Here is a 19,352-nt window from a genome sequence, read left to right as displayed (position 1 = left end):
CAACCTGAGCTACAAACCTTCACAAACCTTGCCATTATAATATGTTAATGCAAAATTCTCACAGCATTAGCAAAACTAAACCATAAGTACTGCTTCATGGGGAAACTTTCCAATAAAAATACTGAAGGTGGAACATTTTGTGTCTAGCCTTATACATCACCTCAGTTCAGCTCTGGTACTATCAACGTGATAGTACCAGAATGTCATGTTTAACTTCCTTATTGTAAAGTGATCAAATAGTCAATACCATCAGTGCAGTTCCTTACTGCAGAACAGCACTACTGTCCTGCCCACAAAGAGCTGCACTTCTATCTGGGCCATTATACAAGCAGATTTTAAAAGATTCAATGTAAAAAATCTCAACAAAAAATAAACAAAAACCTGGTTGACGCTCCTCCTTTAACCCAAAGGAACTCAACTAACCATTGTCATTTGGCTTTACCAACTCACAATAATCACTCCACACCCAGAAGCAATGCATAAGGATAGAACCAGGGTGCTCTGCTTCTACACTGCTGCATTGAAGGATACCAGGAGTTAGAGCGTTACATTACGTATCAAAGTTCCGTTAAAAAGCTTGTAATTTGAGTTTGGAGGAGTATTCAGAACGAGGTATTTAAATGATAAAGATCGGATCATACAATATTTGGGGAATGCAGTGAAATACAGTCAAATATCTGAATATCAATTATCCAAATTTCGGATTGTCCGAACAAAATCTCAAGGTCCCATAAAAACGCTATCCATTATCTGAACAATCCGTTATCGGAACTCTGTTTTCCAAACAAAATACTCCCCACCCGTGTCGTTTGGATAATCAAGGTTGTTCTGTATTGGTTAAAAACTGCCTGTACAAGGAGCAGTAGAAGTCTGACACTCAATTCCCCCAAAACGACTTCGTTAATTGGAGTTTCAGAGACAGAAACCAGAAAACATTTATCAGTCAGGAGTTACGGAGGCAGGCAGGGAGAGTTCAGGTACAGACCAGCTGAATTAAAGAGCTGGCTGATGGGACTGAATGGTCAACTCCTTTGCTGACAATCACATTGTAAATGCTTTGCCTGTATGCAATTCTCAAGAAACTTCAAGTCCAAAAATATTATTGTTCTATATATTAATCACAGTGGGTCTTGTAAGGATGCGGCCCTGTCAATATTCTTAAAGCCACAGTCTACTGTAACCTCCCCACTATGCCATCCAGCCCCGATGGTTGTAACACAACCATGTGTGTCCCACAGGTTCACTAACAAAATTACTGGAGAAAGTAAATGCTATTTACTTAATTGACTGTCAGTAATATTTAGTGGGCACCAAGAGGACCAGGGCAACTGTACGCTACAGATTTGTTCTAAATATCACGTTACTCCATACCAAATTTCACTCAGATTGGTTGAAAGGTAGAACATTAGGAAGTTTCTCTTTCAATGAGAAAAATATGATCACTTGCAATTCATTTTGCAAGCTGCAGAATGTTTTGTTGATGAATCTGATTGATAATATCTTCCAGGTGTGACCTCTTAAAGGTCAGGCAGAACTGATGAGCTCGTGGATGAGCTGCTGTTTCAGTCCTCGCAAGTTTATATGGCTGTGAAACAAGGTGGTTCATTGTTCTAAAATTATGTATTTTTTTTACGAGTAGGGTGGAGGGATAAAAGTGCCTCTTTACATCTCCAGGATTACAGGACACAAAACCTTCTGGAAACAAGCAGAAAGCAAAATAAAAGAGTGATTTCTGTCTGGTTTTTATTCTCTCCGTGAAAATCCCTCTGCAATTCCTCAACAAAACAAGTTTCTTAGTTGGCAATTGTAGACTTAAAGCTGGTTCCATTCCAATCAAAGCTTGCAGCTAAAGGCATGTTAATCTCTTCAAATACTTACTTGTCCCAAGTGACAAATGTTGCTCTCTGTGTTGAAATGCCAAGGGCCACCATCTGCTTAATATTCAATCCAGAATCTAGAAGCACAAAAAAAACACAGGGTTCATTTTAATGGAATGCATGAACTAAGCTAGAAAATCTTTGCTGAGGTTTTAATTGACAACTAATCTGAAGCAATGGGAAGGTCCAAATGTGGCTCTGAGCTTAACGCTACTGAGGTATTCAGATAAGCGTGGCACACCTCCAGTTAGTTCCCACCCTGTTTAACCAAGGATGAGAAACTGCACTTGTGAGGGAGGGGAAGGTGATAAAAATGGAACTGCACTTTCAAAAAAGAATCTATCTTCAGTCAAGTCCTACTTCTGACTATGGAACTACAAACAGTCTCTCCAAATGTGAAGAACAAATCGTATCAAGCTTCCTTCATCACCCAAGTAACCTGGGCCAGGATTCCAGGTAAGATCCCTGGCGGGTGAAAGTAAATTCGCCATAGTCCCTAAACACCACTGGGCTGGTCTCTTATGAGAGACAGACGCACAGAGTAGTTAATGAAACAGAGCACCAGAAGAAGTCAATGTGAATAGTTTACCAGTTAGAAAGAAACTGCCCTGAATACAGAATATTGTATCAGAACAGCAACAGACAATTTCAGCCTCGAAATCTGTGCTGCATTAGCCTAACTCATTCATATGGAGTTCCTTTGTTCACTATTTACAACTGACATTAGTCTATTCAAATCGCTGAACAAAATTTCATACAATCCAGTTAAACATGTACATCATTTAAAAGTTTGAATTCAAAGTTTGTTTGAGATGATATTTATTGAAGGGTCAATTAAACAAAAAATACTAAAATTCTGTTTTGATATTCAAACTATTTTTGAAGCAATTACACCACTTCATATCTCTGAAATCTACTCAAACCCCACATTAAGATATCTAAACTTGATAGTCAGGTCTGATGTGAAATGGTTCCATTATTGGGGGCCGCACCTTCTGTTGCCAAGGCTCTGAGCTCTGGAATTAACTCTCCCCCACCCTCTGTCTCATGCTCTTCAAGACACTCCTTCAAACCTAGTACAGTCAGCAAAATCTTAATCATCTGACATAATATCTTCCTAAACCACTTATTCTTTGTTCCATAATGTTCCTATGAACTATGTCTTACAGTATTTAAGACAGCATGTAATCATCATCACTGATATTATCAAAACCAGCAGAACATCAACTTTTAACTTTCTCTCACCCTATGTAGGCAAAGTCATTTTTGCTTCACATGATAATATTTTTATCAAGAGACAAACAATGCCACGCTGAACCAAATTAGTTATCAAATAAGCAATGAAAACAAATTTCAAATCCTCCAGGACCTTTTGGTATTTCACCTTGCAAATAGTTTCTGAAAGCCAAAACAAATTAGATTTGATTAAAGCAGGACTTAGCAGGGTAAGAAGTGTACAAATTTGATGAAAAGCAGTTTCAGGACATCAGGAAATTTATACAAACCCGCTAAAAAGGGATACATGTATAACAGAAATTGCATTCCAGGTTAAATCATGAATGGCATAAACAGTGGAGTAGGTAAAAACAGTTTAAATGCAAACGTGACTTTAAATGGAAGAATGAAATTGACAATCTAAACGGATTATATTCCTGTTAACTGATCCACAAAATGTCAATGTGACTGCTCTTCATTTTCTTGTAGCTTCTAATTAAGAAGTCTTTCTTCAGTTAATCTAAAAAGGATACCGGCTATGGTCAAGAATCATTTAAAAAATGGCTCAACATTTCCATGGAGGCCGTCACTAGGGGCCTACAACAACAGTGGGAGTCCCAATTCGAGAAATTCCATTCCATTTCTCAGCATCAGCTATTTTTTCTGGCACAGCATAGGATCAAAGCTACATCCTACAATCCCAAAACAGTCAGTTCCATTGACAAAGTAAACACATCCATCTTGCAATCTTCATGGAGGTACGCCAATGTCGAAGACACACGGTTTACCACCAGTTAGAAGACTCTTGAGCCATAGTCTGGACTTGGGAAATTTTTGAAAGTCATGTTAAAAACACCTTGCCCACTTCAGAAGAGGCTTCACCAACCTCCTGTACGACCTCAACATGACATCCCAACTCCTGTACTCAAAGGGTCTGAGCTATGAAAGCAATTATGCTAAATACTTTAACCAGCCCATCTACTTGGGATGCACATTTCAAAGAATTATGTACCTGAACCCCAGTTCCCTCCATTCTACAACACTATGTTAATTTTTTTTTTCCTGACATTCTTACACACTTGATGCAACTGCAATACACTGACTTCTGTGAACCACCAAAATTTTATTAGACAAGTACAAGCTGGGGAGAAACCCTGAACACTCTTCGCCACGCTTGCAAAGCATGTCGAGAGGTGTCCCTGAACAAAGGAAACAGTCCTTCCTTTATACAAAATCTTGACATCACAGTCACTCCCCCACAGTCACATGCCCCTCAAGACAATGCAGTGACAGCATTTCCAGAAGCAACATAAATCACCCCTGAACGGCCAAATCTGTTGCAAATCACCTTCAACTATAGGGAGTAGTCAAAACTCCAACTGCAATGGTCCTATTGATCTTGAATAGGATGATGCAGCAAATGTAAATTATCTCTGAATAAGAGGAGATGGCAATGTAAATGTCTCTGAATGCCCAGGGATGGGAATGGAAAATCATTTACACTCGACATGTAGAACAGAGATATCCCACCCTAGCCTTGGGGCCTCCAATTTCCTGCAGATCAGAGCAAACTAACTCTAGTATCACAACTAGTCCAACAATACTGCATGGGAGGGCCCCTTATATAGAGGCTGACAGGAAATTTCCAAGCTTTGGCTTCTGTACAAAAACCTAGTCAATCATCCCTTTATTTTTAAACCTAATTTATTTACAGGAGTGGAATTTCCCTCCTGCCCTTGCAACTAAGTGCAGCTCTAGATTGAAATGTGAAAGAGAGAAACTTGAAAATTTACATTATACCATACTTTATAAATCCTCGTTTAAGCTAACAATTCCGGTCAAGGAAACAAAAGGAAAATCAGATAAGCTTGCACAGACACTTTTTTGACCTCAAGTTGGAGCAGAGTGTGCAGCTGTGGGTGCCACATTTTGTAAAAGACACAGCATTGTACATAGCGTAGAAGGGGGTTACAACAACAGCTCTGGGAATGAGAAACTTCAAATAATGAGAACAGATTGATGAGGTTGGCACTGTTCTGCTCAGAGAAGGCGATTGAGAGGATATTTGTTAGAAGTTTACAAAATCATGAAGGGGATGGGTGGAGTAGACAGTGAGAAGCTGTTCCTGGTTGTAAAAAAGAATAAGAGGGCAGAGATTTAAAAAAAGTGATGTGCAGACAGATCAAAAGTGATGAGGGAAAAATCCTTTTTCACTCTGAGTAGTTAGGGTCTGGAATGCACTGTGTGGAAATGCAGAGAAGGCAGGTTCCTTTGAGGCATTCGAGAGAATACTGGACAAAGACGGTATGTGGGGTGGGGGGCTGAAAGCGAGATGCTCTTGGAATTGTAAGTGTGGACTCGATGGGGCATTCTATGATTAGATTACATTACAGTGTGGAAACAGGCCCTTCAGCCCAACAAGCCCACACCGACCCTCCGAAAAGTAACTCACCACCCTCTGACTAATGCACCTGACAACTATGGACAATTTAGCATGGCCAATTCACCGGACTTGCACATCTTTTGGAATGTGGGCAAAAACCAGAGCATCCAGAGGAAAACCACACAGACACGGGGAGAATGTGCAAACTCCACATAGACAGTCGCCCAAGGCTGGAATCAAACCTGGGAACCTGGTGCTTTGAGGCGGCAGTGCTAACCACTGAGCCACCATGCCGCCCTGTTAATTCTAAGCGGATTTGCACTATCCATTGATTTGCTTTGAGTGTGCTTCAACTTTAAACAAATTCTGATTACACAAGCTACCGCCCCAAGTCCTCTGCCCTCTGAAAGTTTCCTGGAACCACAGCCAAGTTTCCTCCACATGGAGAGCCTCAGACTTTCCCTAGGCCACCAAGCATAATTACCAAAGACCAGCATTGCTCAATAGGAAAGAAAGGCAGTACAGACTTGGGAGGAGTCTCCAATGCTGTTGCAAAATTATCTGCTCTTTGTGTTCCTTGAATCAGACAAACAGGAAACACTGGTATGGAAGAAAACTTGTGAAACTTCAAGTTCTGAGTTCTTTTGACACTGCCCGAGTTCAGGTTCCAGCTCAGCTCATGTTTTGTTGAAATCTTTATTCAGGTCTCCCTTCCATCAGGGCTCAACTGTGCCAACACACTCCTGACTGGTTTTTAATAGGCTATCCTCCATATGTACTGGAGTCAAGATTAGTCAAAGCACAGCAGGTCAGGTAGCATCTGAGGAGCAGGAATATCAATGTTTTGGGCAAAGGTCCTTCATCAAGAATGAGGCTGGGAGTCTCAGGGGTGGAGAGATAAATGGGAGGGGGTGGGGGGTGCGAAGGTAATTGAGAGTGCAACAGGTGGATGGAGGTGGGGTTGAAGGCGATAGGTCAGAGGAGAGTGCAGCAGATAGGTGAGAAGATTGACAGATGGGGCAGGTCATGGGGACGGTGCTGAGCTGGCAGGTTGGAACTGAGGTAAGGTGCGGGAAGGGGAAATGAGGAAACTGGTGAAGTCCACATTGATGCCCTGGGGTTGAAGTGTTCTGAGGCGGAAGATGAGGCGTTCTTCCACCAGGTGTCTGGTGGTGAGGGAGCGGCGGCGAAGGAGGTCCATGACCTGCATGTCCTTGGCAGAGTGGGAGGGGGAGCTGCAATATTAGGCCACAGGGCGGTGGGGTTGATTGGTGCGGGTGTCCCGGAGATGTTCTCTGAAGCGTACTGGAGAGACTGACCATCTACTTGCAATGTAGAGGAGACTGCATTGGGAGCAATGGATACAATAAATGACATTGGTGGATGTGCAAGTCGCAGAGGGAAGAGTCTTTACGGAAAGCGGAAATGAGTGGGGAGGGAAATATATTGTTGTGGTTGCGTTCGCCGAGCTGGGAATTTGTGTTGCAGACGTTTCGTCCCCTGTCTAGGTGACATCTCAGTGCTTGGGAGCCTCCTGTGAAGCGATTCTGTGATCTTTCCTCTGGCATTTATAGTGGTTTGAATCTGCCGCTTCCGGTTGTCAGTTCCAGCTGTCCGCTGCAGTAGTTCAAACCACTATAAATGCCGGAGGAAAGACCACAGAAGCGCTTCACAGGAGGCTCCTAAGCACTGAGGATGTCACCTAGACAGGGGACGAAACATCTGCAACACAAATTCCCAGCTCGGCGAACAGAACCACAACAACGAGCACCCGAGCTACAAACCTTCTCAAATTTTGATGGAAATATATCTCTGGTGGTGGGATCATTTTGTAGATGGTGCAAATGTTGGCGGAAGATGCGATGTATTCAGAGGCTGGTGGGGGTGAAACGTGAGGGCCGGGTGGGTTCTGTTCTTGCAGTAGTCGGAGGGGTGTGGCAACGAGCACCCGAGCTACAAACCTTCTCAAATTTTGACGGAAATATATCTCTGGTGGTGGGATCATTTTGTAGGTGGTGCGATGATCCCACCACCTGGCGGAAGATGCGATGTATTCAGAGGCTGGTGGGGGTGAAACGTGAGGGCCGGGTGGGTTCTGTTCTTGCAGTAGTCGGAGGGGTGTGGTTTGAGGGCAGAGGTGTGGGACATGGATGAGTTGCGGGACATGGATGAGTTGCATTGGAGAGCATCTTCAACCACGTGGGAGGGGAAATTGCAGCCTTTAAAGAAGGAGGTCATCTGATGTGTTCTGTGGTGGAACTGGTCCTCCTGGGAGCAGATGCGGTGGAAGCGGAGGAATTGGGAATATGGGATAACGGGATAACATTTTTGCAGAAGGTGGGGTGAACTGGAGGTCTACCTCTGGATTCCATGGCTTAGCCTGCAGCAAGTCCCATTCCCTATCAGCCCTGTGTTCTCTCACTTATAATGACTAACTCAAACAACACCCTGACTAAGAAATTCCCTTCCTTGGTTTCAAATTTCTCAATTGCATAGTCGTAACATCACTGGGCCTATAATCCAAAATGAAGAAGGGCTTATGCCCACTAAAAAAAACAAACTTCCCCCCTTACCTTCAACCGCTTCCTTAACAACAGCAACAAATTGTTCAAACATCTCTTCTGGATTCACTTCCACCCAACCAGGCTTTGGATACAACATGTTTATCTGTTTGGCAAAATTAATAGCAACAATCTAAGTTAAAAAAGCATCAATTGTTACATGATCAGAATGCAGCAGTGCAGAACAAACTTCAGATATTCAAAAACTAAATCAAAGACCAATCATTTAAAAGATCAATCAACTTTAACAAATCACTAAGCACAATCAACTAGACTTGATAAAATTTTAACATATGCAAATTATTTAATGCTCATTTTCCAGTGTCTGACACTTGAACACCAGCAATTGTGAAATATGGATATGTCGAATTAAGAAAAAGCTCATGGGTGCATCCGCACCAACTGTAATGATGTAAAGAAAAATGGGAGCAAAACCTGATTGGGGGTTGGGAGCTAAACGAAAGTGAGTTCCCAAGAAACTGGTCTCATAAGCTGCACTTGAGTCCATCTACATCTCCCACTGCTGAAGGAAAGCAGCCAAAGACCCCTCCAAACCTGGTTATATATACACTCTTCCCCCCCGGGCGAAAAATGGGAGCAAAACCTGATTGGGGGTTGGGAGCTAAACGAAAGCGAGTTCCCAAGAAACTGGTCTCATAAGCTGCACTTGACTCCACCTACATCTCCCACTGCTGAAGGAAAGCAGCCAAAGACCCCTCCAAACCTGGTTATATATACACTCTTCCCCCCCGGGCAGAAGATACAAATGTTTGAATACACACACAAACAGATTTAAGAACAGCTTCTCGGCAGACTTACAATCGGACTTCTCAAATATTAAATTGATTTTTCTCTGCACCTTCTCTGTAGCTGCAACACTATGTACTGCATTCGGTTCTACTACCCTGATGTAATAATGGAAAGGTAGGATTTGCCTGGATAGCACACAATACTTCTCACTGTATCTCAGAACATGTCATAATAAATAAATCAAATAAAAAAAGTAGTGTTTTGCATCAAGTTTACACCACAGATTATGCAGACTAACCTATATTGGCTCTGTAAGAATAAAGGGTCAGTCAATCAGTTAACTCGTTTGGCTGAATGGTGGATTTGTGATGCAGAGCAACAACACCAACGTGGGTTCAATTCCCACACTGGCTGCGTTACCAAGGAGGACTCCGATCTCAACTTCTCCCCTCGTCTGTGGCGTGGTGATCCTCAGGCTCAACTTGGCACCATTCACCTCTCTCTAATGGCGGCTCTACCTTTTCCTGGAGGAATGCACTGTAATATTTATTTTTGTCAGTGTTACCATTAACTTAATGAAGAAACAATTATGGATTTATGGAAGAAATAATATGTTTGACAAACTGTCAAGAGGTTTCTGAGGCTGCAACTAGTGAGATAGATAAGGGAGAAACTAAGGGACGCAGTGAAAAATTAGGAGTTGTAATGGAATCTGCATAGGCATTTTACTTCATTATTTCAGTGATGCACACCTCCTCGGAAAGATACAGAGCATTTTAAAAGGTAGTTCTCCATTCTGCACTTACAGCAGAACAATGGAATGTGGATATTCTGCATGCTTCTCAGGTTTAGGCTAGTAGACTTACTTTCAGAGTTGGATTTAGTTTCTCTGATGCTAGTGATCTGTTTTTTAGGTTAAGTGTGTCACATGGACGTGAATATTTCCTTATAAAAATCTGTTTAATATCTTGGAAAAAAATCACAATGGAAAGATTTTTAACAAAAAAAAATCACTGTGCACTCCTTAAAATAACTGCATAATTAGCATAGTATTTCATAAACTGTTATTGGTCAGAATTATTCATCCAAGGTCATTAAGACTCTACACTTGATAACTGCATTCAAGCTGGAACATGCCTTTAGCAGAGTCTCAATCATGACCCTCTGGTGACCATTATAAAATGTCTCTAATCTAGATTGAAGAGACCAGGCATTTGTGCAAATGAATAGGGTCATTATTATTTTAAACAAAAACTCCCACAGAAGTGGGAGTTCAACCTCATTTGGAAACTTTTTAAAAAACAATTCAAATTAGTTTACAAAACAGTGGAGAGAACTCCACACAAATCAGATTTGAAAAGAACCGTACATATATTGTAACCATAGAATGTGTTATAAAACTGCATTAAGTTCCATTCAGAGTAATCGACTTTGACTGTCACCCAGTTTACACACTATTGTTCCAAACCTCTCTTGCAATTCTAGAGATTTACGGGTTAGCTGAAACAAACAACTTTGTAAAGTTCGAAGTCACACGACACCAGATTCTAGTCCAATAGGTTTATTTGAAATCACAAGCTTTCAGAATGTTTCTCCTTCGTCAGACAAAATCACTTCACATGAAGGGGCAGCGTTCAGAAAGCCTGTGATTTCAAATAAACCTGTTGGACTATAACCTGGCATCACGTGACTTCTGACTTTGTCAATCATTTGTGGAATTTTATTGAACCTTTCTTTTCAAATCAAAAGTAATTCATGGCACGTATGCATCACTGGCTCGACCAGCATTTCCGGCTCATCCCTAATTGCCTTTGAGAAAGTTGGAGTGAGCTGCCTTCTTCAGCAGTCTGCCTGCAACAGTCCATATGCTGAAGGGACACACAATGACATTAGGAAGTGAATTCCAGGATTTTGACCCAGCGACTGTGAATACGCTGCAACATAGTTCCAACTCAAAACAGTTTGGGCATGGAGGGGAACTTGCAAGTGATTGCGTTCCCATGTATCTGCTGCTCTGATCTGCTGGGTGGTTAAAGACTTGTGCTTGGAAGCTTTTGGAGAAAGTGAGGACTGCAGATGCTGGAGATCAGAATCAAAGTGTGGTGCTGGAAAAGCAAGCCTGTCAGACAGCATCCGAGAAGCAGAAGAATTGACGCTTCAGGCAAAAGCCCTTCATCAGGAAGATAATTTCAGAGCAGCGTTGATGAATTGTGGAGACTATGAATATTGAAAGTATTCAATAGGGTGCTAGTTAAGCAGGGTAGCTTTATCCTGGATTGTGCCAAGCTTCTTGAGCATTGTTGGAACTGAACCCAACCAGTTAAGTGGGGAATATTCCATCACACTGACTTGGGATTTGCAGATGCTGAGAAGTTATTGGGAAGTCAGGGGATTCCCAGGCTCAGATGTGATCTTGTAGCCACTATATTTACATGGATGGTCCAATTCTGTTCGGAGTTCCATTGACCAAAAACTGGAGTGGGGGATTCAACAATGATAGCGCTATTGAACCTCATGGGGTAACAGTTAAAATTGTGTTTTGTTGGAGATGGTCATAGCCTGGTATCTGTCTGGTGTGAATGTTACTAGCCACTTGTCAGCTCAAGCCAGGATATTAGCCAGATCTTGTTGCATTTGAGCATGGACTGCTTCAGTATCTGAGGAGTTGCGAATGGTGCTGAACTGTGTGCAATCATCCCCACTTTCAACCTTACGATGGAGAGAAGGTCATTGATGAAGCACCTGAGATGGTTGGGCCTAGGACACTACTTTGAGGAACTCCTACAGTGACGCCTGGAGCGGAGATGACTGACCACCTTACTTTGGTATGACTCCTTTGGGCAGAAATCTTTTTCTCGATTCTCACTGAAACCCGTTTCACTTGGGCTCCTTGATGCTACACTCTGCCAAGTATGGCCTTGACATCCAGGATCTGTGACATCATGAGCATCGCAGTCTGGGTCATCAAGACCAAAGCTGTGAGGTTATAAGGAATGGCTACTGATCACAAGAGAGCAATTGAAGCTAACAGCCCAGTGCAATGAGAAGAATGAAGATCTGAAGTTCCAGGTATATGCATTCCTTGGATTGTGAACAGGTTGTATTTAGGAGTCTGCCCCTCAAGTTGACTCGTACATAAGTTGGAGCACAACGCAGAAGAGTGGAAAGCAGCTGCTCCTCAGGACAGGAAATGTCCATCTGTTAGGTCTTTAAAATTACATCCCTGTATGGGATTGCATTTGCGAGTCAAAGGTATTCAGTAGCATCTACTTCTCCCAGCTGGGACAATTATAAGGCTTGGACTAGTCATTCTACACCTACCAAAGAGATCTGCAACCCTTGGTAGGCCACTAAACCAACGACTGCTGAACAAATTCTACAAAAGTAGAAGGATATTTTCACAGGTCTTGGATATCTCCCTGCTGAACATCACCCCAAAAGCATGAGAGACCATATCAGCATGCGTTGAGGAGCTGCCCTGAAGACAAGGGTGAAAGATAAAGGATCTGGATCAGCAACAGTGGTGGCAATGAAAATCCTGGGAAGTTGGGAATGCGCAACGATCCATAAGGACATCCATAAAGCTTTTTAGTGATCTCATCACCCTGATGAAATTTTGCTACAACATGCCAGGTCTAAAAAGGGTCTTTCTGACCCTCAATGAGGAGTATGTCTGCCATCAGCTGGACAGGGTGAACGTACTTTGCTGACTGTATTCTGGACTGTTAGTGTTACCAACCATTTCACATTTCCATAGCTTCAAACAGTATAAATGCACATAAACGCAAGATTACGCCAGAGTGGAAGTGATTGTAGACCATCTACAAATGTGCAATGTGGTGGAACAAGACAAGACACCATAAGGTGTAGAAACAGAATTAAGCTATTCAGCCCAACAAGTCTGCTCTGCCACTGGATCTAATTTACTGCATCAGGTGCTCCCGATATGGTCTTCTCTCCATCAGGGAGACTGAACGAAAACTTAGGGAATGGCTCACCAAGCATCTCAGCTGTGTGTGCAGACCTTCCAATCACCGCACACTTTCCAACAAGACTACAGCTCCTATCGGAGGAATAAAACCGTATCCTCTGTCTGCCTACCCTCCAGCCCAGAGGACTCAACATTGAGTTCTCCAATTTCAATAACCTCCCTCCCAACCCCCGACTCCCTTCTCAGCCCCTCCTCCTCCCTACCACCAACCCGATTCATTCCTGTCTGTGTGGAGTTTGCACGTTCTGCGTGGGTTTCCTCCGGTTTCCTCCCACAGACCAAAAAATGTGCAGGTTAGATGAACTGGCTATGCTAAATTGCCCATAGTGTTAGGGTGAAGGGGTAAATGTGGGGAAATGGGTCTGGGTGGGTTGCTCTTCAGAGGGTCGGTGTGGACTTGTTGGGCCAAAGGGCCTGTTACCACACTAAGTAATCTAATCAACAGGACAGGGTGCAGGACACCATATTACATCAGGGGAAACAGAACAGGGTGCACGATACAGCTTTACATCAATGTAACAGAATGGAGTGCAGGATAAAGTGTTACATCAGGCTACCAGAACATGGTGCAGGATACAGTATTACATCAGGGTAACAGAACAGAGTGCAGGGTACAGCTTTACATCAGGGGAACAGGGTGCAGGATACAGTATTACATCAGAGTATGCCTCTATCCTTCCGACCAAAGTGCACAACCTCACATTTTCCCAGATTCTAATCCATCTGCTACTTTTTTGCCCACATGTCCAACATCTCCATCATGGGTAGTGAATCAAGTGACCCTCTGGAAATTAGCTCAATGCTCAGCTGCCAAGTTTAAAAAAATACAAATGAAGTTGACTGAATTAAAAACCATAGAAACATGGCAAATAGGATAAGCTTATCTGCTGGCCCTTCACTATTATCCAAGTAGTGAACTGTGGAATTATTTGCTGTAGTGGGATGTCAAGGCACCGTCATTAACTATATTCAAGGCTGAGTTAGTGATCTTTAACCATGAAAGGAATCGAGGGTTATAGGGAAAAGGCAGGAACGTGGAGTTGAGGATTATCAAATCACCCACCAGCTCAGTGAATGTCAGAGGGGACACAATGAGCTGAATGGCCTGCTTCTCATGATTTTATACGACAGTGCAGAAGCACCACCTTAACAGTGATTGAGAATGGTTCAACAATGCTGATCCAGCCAGTGACACACACATCCTGATAGAGAATAAAGCAAGGCATTTGTTATGAGGTCAAGTTAGTATTTCTGAATCTCAAATCCAATGACCATCCTTTGCAGTGAGTTTGTGGAAAAGTTTGTACTTTGACAAATTACAGAGAGACTTCATGACCAGAACAAATCATTGCACCAGGTTTATGTCTGTTGGCCATGGTCTCCCCATTTACAGCTCTGGGCTTATCACATCCTGATCAGAACAAAGTCCTTTCATTGTCAGGATGTGACCTGTGTACTACCACAGAAGGAAATGGAGGCTGAAACAGTGAATGCTTTCAAGCAGAAGTCCAGTATAGGCTGTCGAGTTAAAGGGACCAAAAGGGTTTGGGGAGACTGAGGTAGATGATCAGCCATCATCATATTGAATGGTGGAGGAGATTCAAGGCGATTATTTGGCCTTCTCCTATTCCAGGTTTCGAATAAGACAATCCCTCCATACCCAGTATTAACCTAATGAAGCTTTCCTGGACTATCTCCAGTATTTCTTTCTTAAGATAAGCAGACCAAAGATGTTCACTGCATGCCAACTATTATCGGGTGAACTTGGATATTAGTATTTTGCAATCCACAGACAAAGACTCCCAAATCCCACTGTTCTGCGGATTTCTCAGTTTACATAATATATAATTCAGCTCTTGTACTTTTCCTGCTAAGGTGCATAACCTCACACTTGGGGGCAGCACGGTAGCTCAGTGGTTAGCACAGTTGCCTCACAGCACCAGGGACCTGGGTTTGATTCCAGCCTCAGACATCTATCCACATGGAGTTTGAATGTTGTGTCTGTGTGGGTTTCCTCCCACAGTCTAAAGGTGTGTAGGTTATGTGGATTAGCCATGGGAAATATAGGGTTACAGGAGTAAGGTAGATGGGTCTGGGTGGGATGCTTTTTGAAGGGTCAGTGTGGATTTGTTGGGCCAAATGGCCTGCTTCCAAATTGTAGGGATTCTACGAATATAGTCCATTTGCCAACTTTTTGTTCACTTAATTAACCAATAAACATCGCTCTAAACTGTATGTATCCCCCTCACAACCTACCTTTTCAGCTAATTGTGTGTCACCTGCAGGCTTGGCTGAAGTCCATTCCTCAGCCAAATCATTCATTGACATTGTAAATAACAGCTGCCCTAATGATCCCTCAGGCAGCATTCCACCATCCTGAAAACATCCTCGTTATCCCAACTCTCCGATTTCTACTGGACTGTTCCGCCATTCAGGAGGATCACGGCCGATCCGACATTCGTCAACTCCACTTTCCTGACTTTTCCACACAGCCCTTGATTTCCCAACTGATCAAGAATCTATCGATCATAGCATTAAATATATATGAGGACACTGTCCCTTAAAAAACCTGTTAGTTTCAAAGAGATTGCTTTTCATAGCGAGTAGAGTCCCAACCATTTTAACCTTATGCTCATAAGACAATCAGGGATCATCCAGTGAACCTTCTCTAAGCTGCCTCTAATTCAATGATCTCTTTCCTTTAATAAAGAGCTATAACTGCCCACAGGATTCCAGATGTGGTTTCATTGGCACCTTCTACAGTTGCAGTAAAACCTCCGTACTCATGATGTGGAGATGCTGGTGTTGGACTGGGGTGGAGAAAGTTTAAAAAAAAAAATCACAACACCAGGTTATAGTCAAACAGGTTTATGTGGAAGCACTAGCTTTCAGAACGCTTGTCCTTCGGCAGGTGGCTGTGGAGTATAAGATCATAAAACACCGAATGTATAGCAAATGTTTACAGGGTGATGTAACTGAAATTATTCATTGAAAAAGAACTGGATAGTTTGTTAATTCTCTCATCTTTCAGAATGACCATGCTGGACCATGATATAAATTCCAGAACTTTTTATGAAGTTACATTTTCAAATAAACTTCAACAATAGGTGCCACGTCAGCTGATAATGCATTGAAGATGTGACCTTAAAGTAAGTCTCTCTGTACTCCAACATTCAAACTGAATCTAATTCTAAAACAGAGATCTATGTAATCTTACACGGATCCATGTAGTTTTTGAGCAAAATAAACTGTAATCCTGCAGTACAAATTCACCCTACAAACTTGTGCTCACGCATCCGTGTGCGCGCGTGCGTGTGTATACACATACACATTTGAGAGAGGGTGCGGGTGCGTGAGAGTGTCGGGGGTGTCATATGTGAGCGTATGACAGAGAACTTGTGTATGAATGAGGGTCTGAGAGTGTATAGGTCTGTAGGAGTGTGCATGCACACAAGTGTGTGTAGTGTAGTGGGGTCACCTGTAGTGTGACATGAACCCAGGCCATCCCAATGGGCACCAAATTTAGCTATAAGCTTCTGCTCAGCCACTGTGTGTTGTTGTCTGTCCCGAAGTCAGCCTTGGAGGATGGTTGCTACACACTCCTGCAGACTCATATGCATGCTCTCTCTCATACGCACGCACACACTGCACACTCAGCCACACAGGCTTATACCCCTTTACACACACACACACTCACAAACCAGCCGCGCGCCCCCGCCCCCCCCCCCACACACACACACACACACACACACACCCACATGCACGCACAAACAACTTTGGGGTGAATTTGTACTTGCAGAATTACATTGTACTTTGCTCAAAAACTGCATGAATCCATATAAGATTCTGTAAATCCCTTTTGCAGAAATAGAATCAGTCTGATCATTGGGGCAGAGACAGACAGACTTTAACCTCACACCTTCAATGCATTATCTGAGTTGACATGACATCAATTGTTAAAGTTCACTTGAGAATGTAACTTTAAAAAAACGTCTGGGATTTACATATGAAAGAACTGAAACCAGCATAGTCATTCTGAAAGACGAGAGACTTAAACAATCCAGGTCTTTTTCAATCTATCATTTCAGTTGCATCACACTGTAAACTTGTTATAAATTCTGTGCCTTACGATCTTATACTCCGCAACCACCTGAAGGGGCAGCACTCTGAAAAGCTAACATTTCCAAATAAACCTGTTCAACCATAACCTGGTGTTGAGAGATTTTTTAATTTTGTCCTCCTTCATCTTATACTCCTTGTAATAAGGACCAACACCCCATTAGCATTCCTGATTTCCTGCTGCCCCTGTGTGCTCGCTTTGTGTTTCACGTACAAGTTCTCTCAAGTCCCTTTGTGTTGCAGCTTGCTGAAATTTTGCTCCATCTGAATAATATTGTTCTTTTGTTCTCACTTCCAAAATAAGCAACTTGGCATTTTCCCACATTTCAGAGGAACCTTGATTATCTGAATTACACGGGTGGAGTGTATTTTGTTCGGTCAATCAAATTCCGGATAATTGAATGCCGGATAACAGTTTAGCTGAGCTTTGGGACCTTGCCGGATAATCGAGGTTCCTCCGTAAACTCAATTTGCCAACATTTTGTCCACTTCCTTAGCCTGTCAACACCTCTCTGAACTGTTTGCATCTCTCTCGCAACTTGGCCTTTTCACCTATTTAGGTGTTGCCTGCAAATCAGCCTCTAGTTCATTGACTTCCTTTTTCCAAGTCATCATTATATATTGGAAATAATTATAGACCCAGCAACAATCCCTGTGGATCCCCACTGTTTACAGTTCACCAACCTGAAAAAGAACCTGTTAACCGCACTGTCAATTTCATGTTTGTAAGTCTATTTACAACCTGCGTCAACAGAGACCCTCCAATAACGAGCTGCTATTTATTAAGCAACTGAACGTGCAGTAGCTTGAAAAACACCCGCTCAAAACTGAAATATATTTCATCACTGCTTGCCCTTTATCTAGGCTGCTTGTTTCCTCCTCCAAACTCAATTTTTTTTAAGTATGATTTCCCCTTTGTGAAGCAGTTAACACTGCTTGATCATGTTAATGTATTTCTAAATGCTCTACTCATACATAGCATCATAGAGATATATAGCACTGAAAAAGACCCTTTGCTCCAACCCATCCATGCCTATCTGGTATCCCAATCTCACCTGGTCCCATTTGCCAGCATTTGGCTCATATCACTAAATTCTATTCATATACCCATCCGTGTCTTTAAACGTTGTAATCGAACCAGCCTCCATCACTTCCTCTGGCAACTCATTCCATACATGCACCACCCTCTGTTAGAAAAAGGTGCCCCTTAGGTCAGTTTTAAATCTTTCCCCTTTCACCCAAAACCTATGCCCTTTCATTTTGGACTCCCCTAGTTGGGAAAAAGACCTGGTTATTTACCCTATCCATGCCCCTCCTGATTGTATAAACCTCTATAAAGGTCACCCCTCAGCCTCTGACACTCCAGGGAAAATAGCCCTAAGGTTAGAGTGGTGCTAGAAAAGCACAGCTGGTCAGGCAGCATCCAAAGAGCAGGAAAATGAATGCTGCCTGACCTGCTGTGCTTTTCCAGCACCACTCTGATCTGAACTCTGGTTTCCAGCATCTGCAGTCCTCATTTTTGCCTAGATCAGACTGTATCTGGGAAAATTAACAAACAGTGAAACTCACGACTGATCTTGGAGGAACTGTCGGGAGAAGTTCACGGCACAGAATCAGACAAGTTAATTGTTGTTTTAAGTGTGGCCTCCAGAGAATCTGCAATAGTGAGTAGAGTGGGTTCTTTCTTGATAAGATGTTTTTGGAAATACGTCTCTTGATTAAATTTAAAATACAAGCCATAACTATTAATTTAATCTGGGACGGGGTTATTTTCTGGGTCTGTAGATTGTGAAGGAACAAAAATGGCCTTTAATAGAGTGTAGTGTCAGATGTGGGAGTTTAAAGAGTGTTTAAGGGTTACTACGGATTATATCTGCATAAATGCTGTTGGATGAAAATCTTATCAGATCGAATAAATCGGTTGGAGAGACAGATAGAAGCGATGAGGAATTCGCAACAGCAACAGTATGTGATGGATAGCAGTTATAGGAAGTGGGGAAAATCTCAGATACAGTCACATAGATGGGTTAATTCCAGGAAGGGTAAGAGAGGTAGGCACCCAGGGCAGGAGTCTTTTGTGGATATACCCATTTCAAACAGGCATGCTGTTTTGGAAAATGTGGGGGTGATGGATTCTCAGGGGAACGTAGCACGAACAGCCAGGTTTCTGGTATTGAGACTGGCTCTAATGCAACAAGGAGTACGTCGGCTTCCAAGAGATCAATTGTGTTAGTGGATTCTGTTGTCAGAGGTACAGACAGACGTTTCTGTGGCCAGCAGCGAAAAAGCAGAATGGTGTGTTGCTTCCCTGGTGCCAGGATCAAGGATGTCTCAGAGATGGTGCAGAATGTTCTCACGGGGGAGAGGGGCCAGCAAGAGGTCATTGTCCACATTGGAACCAACGATATAGGAAGGGAAAAGGTTGAGATTCTGAAGGGAGATTACAGAGAGTTAGG

The 19,352-nt window shown here is 42.7% G+C and overlaps 1 protein-coding gene across 4 annotated transcripts in view; it reads right to left on the bottom strand.

Moving 5' to 3' along the window:
- Nucleotides 1-19,352, bottom strand: part of gk5 (glycerol kinase 5) — an 86,415-nt gene that overhangs the window by 62,425 nt on the left and 4,638 nt on the right. For 2 of the 4 annotated variants that reach the window (XM_043702789.1, XM_043702787.1), the window contains exons 2-3: nt 8,049-8,142; nt 1,879-1,954 (exon numbers count right to left, since the gene is read on the bottom strand). In XM_043702789.1, coding sequence (XP_043558724.1) covers nt 1,879-1,954; nt 8,049-8,142 — 170 coding nt within the window. Of the gene's footprint in view, nt 1-1,878; nt 1,955-8,048; nt 8,143-9,084; nt 9,254-19,352 lie in introns of those variants that run through there. The other 2 variants (XM_043702788.1, XM_043702790.1) reach the window with 2 other exon arrangements.

Source organism: Chiloscyllium plagiosum, chromosome 13 (genome assembly GCF_004010195.1).
Source record: "Chiloscyllium plagiosum isolate BGI_BamShark_2017 chromosome 13, ASM401019v2, whole genome shotgun sequence".
NCBI classification, from domain to species: domain Eukaryota; kingdom Metazoa; phylum Chordata; class Chondrichthyes; order Orectolobiformes; family Hemiscylliidae; genus Chiloscyllium; species Chiloscyllium plagiosum.
The sequence above is the reverse complement of the archived record's forward strand: the minus strand, read 5'-3'. Positions and strand labels throughout refer to the sequence as shown.